General features: G+C 39.2%; 2 protein-coding genes across 2 annotated transcripts; both read left to right on the top strand.

Moving 5' to 3' along the window:
* The first annotated feature begins 3,736 nt into the window (after positions 1-3,736).
* On the top strand, positions 3,737-5,784 carry LOC116206336 (DAG protein, chloroplastic-like). Its single transcript, XM_031539176.1, has 5 exons — positions 3,737-4,142; positions 4,764-4,861; positions 4,970-5,035; positions 5,144-5,323; positions 5,430-5,784. Exons 1-4 carry the CDS (start codon positions 3,793-3,795, stop codon positions 5,320-5,322), a joined length of 693 nt encoding a protein of 230 aa, XP_031395036.1. The 5' UTR covers positions 3,737-3,792; the 3' UTR covers position 5,323; positions 5,430-5,784.
* A 424-nt stretch (positions 5,785-6,208) lies between these two features.
* LOC116206007 lies at positions 6,209-7,939 on the top strand. Its single transcript, XM_031538729.1, has one exon. The coding sequence runs from the start codon at positions 6,456-6,458 to the stop codon at positions 7,674-7,676; it is 1,221 nt and encodes a 406-aa protein (XP_031394589.1). The 5' UTR covers positions 6,209-6,455; the 3' UTR covers positions 7,677-7,939.
* Positions 7,940-8,733: the final 794 nt, after the last annotated feature.

Genomic DNA, 8,733 nt, shown 5'->3' on the forward strand with positions numbered 1-8,733 from the left:
TAAAAGTATTCAAATCTTGAATTAATTGTCATAGAAATAAAATTGATAATTACAGTGCTGTACATATTACATGAATTTCTTACTTAAGAACTTTTGATATATATTTCATAAATATTCTTCTATCACAAGTCTAAATTTACTGCATAAAAGTTTGTACCATTAAAATATAAACTTTTAATCTTAATATAAATTATAAATTAAAAAACTCAAATTGTGAATTAATTTTTTCTTAGCAATTAAATGGATAATTGCAATGATATATATTACATGAATTCCTTACTTGAGAACTTTTGATATATCTTTGATATATGCTCTTCCGTTAAAAGTCAAAATTTTATCGCATTTAAGTTTATGCATCATAAAAAATAAACTTATTATATGTTAATATAAACTATAAATTAATACCAATTACTATTGTCATATTTAAATTTTTACAATGAATCTTTATAACATTCGTGCAACGCAAGAGTCCAGAAAATTAGTCCATAATAAAAAGGACAATAATACTACCAAAAAGTCATATACCTACTATAATTGGACCATAGAATTATTAAAATATTTAAGAAGATTTATGATTATTATGCAACTATTTTTTTTAGCCAAATCTCTGAAATCCTCGCTTTATCATATTATACTAATCAGGTTTGGCATCAGTTTAGCCTTGGCCATGAGGTGATCTATTTCAAAATTTTAAATTCAATCAATATTTGTGTGATCTATTATGGGTATCCTTATGTTTTCTTTTTGGGAAGACTCTTAAATTTATGTGAAAGGCATTTTTTTGACAATTCCGAGAAATCGAGTATTAAAAGTTATTCCCCTCCCAACAAGCGTACTTACTGGGACTTGAACTTATGTTCTCCTCCTTACAAAGGTTGGAACTGCTTACCACTCAACTAACACTTTATTGATGGCCATCCTTATATTTAATCTTGACAATTGATATGCATATATTAGCCTACAACTCAATTTGGGTTTAGTTAGGCAAATTATTCCTCTAAAATTGTTATATTTAAGTGTTCATCATGATACCATAGCATGAGAGAACGCCCATCAACCCGGTAAAAGCTCACACTTCTCTTTACTTCGATCCAGAGTTCAATGGCTTTCTTGCCCATTGCAGTACTTCCGAGGAGTAAGAGCTAGATATTGCCTAATATTCTGTTATACATTTGCAAAACAGAATTAGTTGAGATTAATGCATATCGCGTATGATTTAGAATATAATTTTTTTGTATTTTTTCACCATAAGTACGACCATTACTTAACGCTTATTGTGTTTGTGATTGTTGCAAACGTTCTCCATTACTTGGATTCATAAGTGGCTTTGGTTCATAAACAGCTTGGGTTTAATTTGGATTGCATATGGTCTAACCGACTTAAGTGTAATGAAAAGTGAGGAATAAGGCGGCTTGATGTGTTGACACAAGTTGTCGACGCAGAATCATGAGGTCCCAGGTTTGATTCTCATAAGTGGGACTTTCATGCTCTTTTATTTAGTTTTCGCTATTTTTTAAAGACTTCCAAAAAAATAAAAAATAAAAAATCAAAATAAGTGTTCTACATCATTCATGATCAGAGAGCTAGTCCTTAGGTTTATATGGAACATGTACTCCATCATGCATTAATTTAAACTTTTGGATTGAATATGAGGTTAATCAATTTCACGAAGTAAAAATTTGACATGATTATTAAAGAGCAAGTTCTGCACGCCTCTGTCACTCACACGTTGCTAAAGTCCAATTTGGAAGATAAGACCCTCCTCGTGTTCAGTAGTCCCTTTGACCTGAACCTGGATGAGGAAGTTCACCTTGCGGTAGGCAAATCGCGGAAGAGAAAGCTGCCTCCTACCAGTTGTTAAGACATGAGATCACGGGCATGCAGCATATGTTGGGAAAGTTTAAAATAATCTCACTATTATGTGAGAGCGTGTGTTAAGAGTCAAAACGATAATCAATCCCCCATCAGCCAAAAAAACAAAGTTCCTTGACTTGGTGTTGATTACCGATCTGGTTTTCATCACCGATCAGTTTAATCTTTTGAATCACACCCCATTTTAAAAGTCCAAAACTAGCAACTGGGACTGAAGGTTCATGCAAAAGACAAATAATCATCCATGTCATATAATTCTCTGCAGGTTTGAGTACGTACAAGATTAGGTGTATGCTATTACATCACAGTAAGTTAATTTAATATAAAAAAATCCAATTCAATGGTCTCTTGAAGATTCCGCACTTCCTAATTATAGATATTTCTGTGTGACTGCTACATATAATATACCATTATGATTGACCAAATCCCGAATTATGTCAGCAGTTCAACAAAAGTCGGTTTAATTGTATAAGGGACATGAAGGTCAGAATATCGATGAGAAGACGCGCGATAAAGAAATCAACTTAATCAATTAATTAATAAATATACAAGGAAGCCTTAAATTTCGAATCCCTTAGAAACCATGTAGAAAGATACTTCCTATTGATCATCTAGAAAGTTTGTGTCAGACCGCCCTATTCCGTGGACTTATGGGTTGTTCACGTGAATTTTAGAATTAATCGGATGAAATTTGGACACTCTCCTTAAAAAAAAAATAATAAAGCCCTTAAATTATGGGATTATGGTGGATTACTAAGAGCTATACAATAAATAATTTGTTTTCTAGAAGCAAAAATTGTTCACATTAATTTGTATTTAAAGTTCGGCGAGTCATGGCAGTAATTGGCCTGGATTTCAGGCAAACTGAGGGTGCAATTTGCTGATTTATTTAAAATCATATTCTGGCAAGGATCATTATTTTATTCGTTTGCCAAAATTCAGTTAACCACCAATTAATTTAGATTAGTCCCCACAAAATTAATCTATCATACGTTCATAACTACTAGTTTGAACTAAAGGCTTCAATAACGTCTTTATAAAGAAAAACAAAAGCAATTGTCAAAATGGGTCTCTCTCAAGAATTGTCTTATTCTCCAATTTGATCAAATCCGACTCCGAATCGACTCTCTTTTATCCTGTGAACACCCTTCACATAAAATGGATTATTGTATTGTGGTACAAACGGATCTAATGTTGATCATACTACATTGAGATGATCGAGGTAAATGAAGGAGTGAACCAGATCCCCTGCCCCTTTGTTTTTGCCTTTCCATAGTCTCGTGTTAGGCATACGGGCTTCCCTTTTGACAAAAGAAAAGGAGCGGACGTAGGGATCTGAGGCACAGTATGCGTTCGAATTCTCGCTTATCCTCGGCCTCGTTTAATGTGGTGCACCGCAACTCGGTGGGCCTTTCCCGAAAGGCCCACAAACTTATTGGCCAACGGTGGGCTGTATAATGCGGCCCCTGTTAACAAGAAGGCCCAACCTGAAGTCCCATTTGTGGGTCATTTCCCAGTTCCCCCTTCAAAGGAACTTCATTTGGGCTCAACTTCAAGCCCAAAAGGGCCCATAAGCCCACCAAAGCTTCTTATTGGGCCGACTTGTCGGCCCAATAAAACCATTCGTTTCGTCATCTTCCGAAGATATTTATTTTTCTTTTTCCGTAACTGTCTTGTTATTCGAAAGTTCAACGGAATCCGATTAGTTCAATTCAATCGATCTACTAAGAAAGTAAAATTCTCTCAATAATTTTTTTTTTTACAATACTCAAACCCCGAAACCCTATCTAAATCGACAAACATCCAATTTTGCATCGACCCACTTAAAATAATTTATATAATAAAATATCATCACTGGAATGTAATACCTTATCTCTACTCCCTCTCTCGCTTCTCGCTCTACAGTGACGCGCTCCTCCAATGGCGACGCTCACAGGCCTCTCTCTCCCCCTCTCCCCTAAAACCCTAATCCCAAAGCCTACTCCATGCTTTGCTCCCACCACCTCCCCGGTGCCCGCCCTCCACTTCCCCTGGGCACGCCCTCGCAGGAGCATCGCCGCGCGGCCTCCGATTGCGCCGCCCCTGGCGGCCGTGGATGGGGACTACTCGTCGAAGAGGAGCAGCAGCAGCGAGCCCAGGGAGACGATTATGCTCCCGGGGTGCGACTACAACCACTGGCTGATAGTGATGGAGTTCCCCAAGGACCCCGCCCCGACCAGGGAGCAGATGATCGATACTTACCTCAACACTCTCGCCACTGTTCTCGGAAGGTTTTGGCTCTCTCTCTCTCTCAATGCCTGCCTCCACTGTCTTTTAATTGCTCAGATATGATACGTCTGTGGAATTCATGGCCGTCTCTTCATTACTCATTTGTATGCCCGGGCGTGCTGCTAAACTTCGTGTAAAGTTTCATTTTGTTCATATTTGAAATGTCGAGTCTTTCGGATTTTCAGCTGTGGAGTAAGTAAAGCAATCCTGCCAGTATGATTGCGCTTTCATGGATAACGGTTTAGAATTGATATGGCACGGGTTCAAGTTTCTGGCATTTTGCACAATTTTAGAATTGCTTCGTACAGAGAATTTCAGGAAGTATCCGTGTTTCTTCTTTGACAGTGTAGAAAACACGACATATATCGTTTATGATTGGTCGTAGTTTTGTTGCCAGGGTGATCTGCGGCTGTTGAGGTTTCGGACATTTCCTATTCCATTGTCGATTTTTTGACTTGTTAAGAGAAATGTGTTCATTAAACTAGATTTCAGAGGATGGCATTGATAGGCGTAGATTTTCCTGAATTGTTTAGGCTAGTGGGGTTGGCATTGCGTTTCTATACATTTCTGTCTGTTTGTCTGTTCAAAGTCAATTTATGCTAATTGGCGTGTGATGCTGGCAGCATGGAAGAGGCAAAGAAGAATATGTATGCATTCAGTACTACGACCTACACAGGGTTCCAGTGCACTGTCGATGAAGCTACATCTGAGAAATTCAAGGGTATTAAACAATACTAGGAAATTTGGAAACATGTTTCATGAACTTTCTTAAATCTATGTGATAGTTGGTCCACATTAATGACTTCATTGGTCTGGTTCTCTCTTGTAGGATTGCCGGGGGTCCTCTGGGTTCTACCTGACTCATATATAGACGTCAAGAACAAGGACTACGGAGGTTAGCTTCGTCATAGAACTCTCACTTGAGAAATACTGTTGATGCCCGCTCCTTTGTTCTAGTTGTGAAATTTCAGAGATTCATTTTTGAACATACCCTGTGTCTCAGGGGATAAGTACATAAATGGTGAGATCATTCCATGCCAGTACCCAACATATCAGCCTAAACCAAGAAATAGCTCGAGATATGAGAGTCGAAGGTATGAGAGGAGAAAGGACGGCCCGCCCCGCGAATGGAGGAGACCCAAGCAAGATGCAACAGCTACTTCTGACAAGAAATTGTCTTGAGGTCTGCATCTTAAATGATGAACCGTATAATCTTCTCTGTATGATTCAGCTTACTTTCTTCTCTCCATTGAACCTTCTTGATCTAAAAGTTCCGTGTTCTTTCGCAGGGTCATAAGACTTTCACTATGATCAAGACGTCATGTTGGGGTTTCCATGAGCCCTATTTAGTGAACCGAGGCTAGGAATCTAGAACGAGCAAATGTTTCATGTGCATTTACTTCTGTGATACTGGGAGGGGTAGCCCATACATTCTTGTATGAAGTAGCACGAAATTTTGTCTTATGTTCCTAATGTAAGAAAATTCTAGACGCGATGCTTGTTAGTTCGACGAGAAATGTAAGTGTTGTCTGATTGGTTTGATCAGCATGTTACTTGAAGATGTACCTCTTAGTTTGTGTCGGACCATATTTGTACTCAAGCTTATGCTATACTTGAGGTCATACATCCTCAAATTTTATGTTACAATTGGCAATTACCTGCGGTAGGGCTAGAATTTTCTCAATGTGACAAGGTGATGTAGCAAATTTTCAGCCAATGCGATCATACGAAAACATATGGAACTTATGATTAAAACCCGACCAACCATGCTCACAGGAACTCCAATTATTCCTCCCATGTCTTTATTAGTGTGGGGAGGGGTCCATCCACAAATCATTTTCGTGTTGAGGGCTACTTCCATAAAGGTTCGATGTCTCCTACCAATAACATGACGTTGAAAGTCTTGTTTCCATCTGAAACTGAATAGTTGGTTATGCCACTTGAACGATTACCCATTACCGTTGATGAGCCACGCATGGCTTTCGACCAAACGTTAAGAGTTACTGCCCTAATCGACTTGTAAATATGGGGTCCGAGTTAGACCCCTACGAGACAAACCCATTTCTTGGATCGACTTGAAGCTTTTTGCATCGGTGTATATGGATAAGCATTTCTCATGTTCTTGAAAAGATAAGATGGTTATAATGACAACCGCTGACACTTTATGCATTGTGGGAACATATGTTTTTGTCTGTCATTCTCCTGATTGTGATGAGATAAGCTCTATGTGATTCTCTGAAGGTGCCTTTGTTTACCCATCTCCATCCCGAAAATACCTGATCGAACAGGCTGAATCGGTGTCTGATCAAATATCGATGGCGTTCTACCACTACTCCAACTACTATCAGAATCATCAGCAGGATCACGGTGAGGATAATTTCTCTTGCAATTTTAGCTATGATTATGCTTCAGATCGACCCTTCTTAACATCTTACTCCAACAACCCCGACAATGAGTTCTTTGAGAACCAGTCCTTTGGATATGATCTTCATCAACCCGATGACATCGAGAATGCTGTTTCTTACCCTTCTTCCTATGCTGACTTCTCCTCGGATCAGCAGCTCGTAACATCTTATCTAGCCTACAGCTTCAATGAAGATAATCAATTCTTCGGTGTGCATGGCTACAATGGCCATCCTCCTCATCATCATGAGCACCGTGCTTCTTATTACAGCTACACTCCGATCCAACCCACAGTTGCATACTCTGCCTCCCCTTTGTATGAGTCAAAAACCTTCAAAATCGACCCTCATAACCCCTATGAGACCCGATTCATTATATCCTATTCTACCATGGAGTTTAATGAGCCTGAGTTCGAGGACTATGACCCAACGCCTTATGGGGGCGGCTACGATCCTTCCTTGACTTATGGGAAGCCTCTCCCACCTTCGGATGAGGTTTGCTACCCAAAAGATTCCGGCAAGGATGATGCAAAAGTACAACCCCAAGGTAAAATAGCAGCTCCTGAAGAGATCACTGTGCCTGCTCCTATTGAAGGGACCGATCGGGGAGAAGAGCGGTCGACGGGGAAGCAGGAAGAGCCGAAGCCCCTTGTCCCAGTTCCGGAAGTGGAAAAGCAGGGAGACCAAGAGTACGGGACTTATAATTCCCCACCAGAGGTTAACGCAAATGGAGACGACAGGATGTTCCCCCTGCCCCCACCAGGGCTTGGGTTGGACGCATTGGATATCTGTGAGAGCTTGTTCGGGTACTGGCCATGTCTAGCTCGGGATGCAAGGCGAGGGTACTGCTGCTGTCCACACGGATATGACTATCGAGGAAGATGCATCCAAAGGATTAATGAATGTGAAGGCGCTGCAAATTATCTCTTCGGGAGCCCAGATCCCTACTATGGTATGACTAATGAAGGAAGGGCATATGATCGTGAAATTGGTGAGTTTACTTCTTATTCTTACTCTTCTTCCTCTTCTTCTTCTGTCTATACCCAAGAAAGGCAGCATTATGAGGATCAAGGAGTTCAGCACAGGCAGGCTGAGTATGATCAGATTTCATGGATTGACAAGTTAAAGATCTAGTGAGGACTTTAATGATCGATCTTGCTCTATCTGGACGACTCGGGAAAATTTCTACTGCACCCGAGATATTGTACCTGAGGGTTCATCAACTGTTACATGATGTTTGTGCATGTTCGTTCCTTGTATTTTACTAGTAAATTAGTACAATCACTTGGCAGTTGGCTCATGTAAAGTGTGAAAAGATAGTTGTTTCTTACAACGGCTAAACGTCTGTGATATCTATTATCTATATACTGTAAAAGACTACATGCTTATCCGCGATCTATCCGCGTGTGAGCAGGCCATCCTTTCCCTACAACCCATGGGTGGTGGGTGTATCCTTGTCCGAGATCAATGAGTTTTTCCTAGAGGACGAATACTTGGGTAGGTTGGCCTCGAGAGGTGTTTGCGCCAGTGCAGAGTTGCATTCTCAACCGGCTGGGGGAGCGATCAACCTAATGTGCAGCACATAATAGACCACTTTGACTAACCACAGGCACTACAAGAATTCGTGTGATTTCAGACAACTACAGGGGTAAAAGTCCTGTGGAAGTTGAAAGGATCAACGTTCCCCCCTTATTCTAATAGCATTATGAATATTAAAGATAAATTTAGATCCACTGATAGAGTAATCTATTACCTAACAGCTATGTATAGTGGTCGGATATGGATTGAATATTGAAGGGGGGTATGATGAGATTTAAAATCTCATGAATTTCATTAAAAAAAAAACTCATGAATTTCCTCTATGCTTGTGAATAAATGAAACCTGAAATTACCAATATGCCCCTAAAATTAAATATTTTAAATATATATATATATATATATATATATATATATATATACACTTTAAAAGGTAGCAGAACTTCCATAGAGGTCTCCTCTAAGCCATCTCTTGAGTAAGAGTATTATTTATAACTAGATATTTTGGCCCGTGAGTTGCACGGAATTTTCATTAAGAACATAATTGTATTAATCCAATTCAACCTTTAATCGTTTTTAATTAAATTTGAAAATTTTCATAAAGAATTTTTCTTTTTTCTATTGTATATAATATCTAATAATTCTATCAAAATAT

The sequence above is a fragment of the Punica granatum genome, chromosome 4, assembly GCF_007655135.1.
Source record: "Punica granatum isolate Tunisia-2019 chromosome 4, ASM765513v2, whole genome shotgun sequence".
In the NCBI taxonomy this organism is placed as follows: domain Eukaryota; kingdom Viridiplantae; phylum Streptophyta; class Magnoliopsida; order Myrtales; family Lythraceae; genus Punica; species Punica granatum.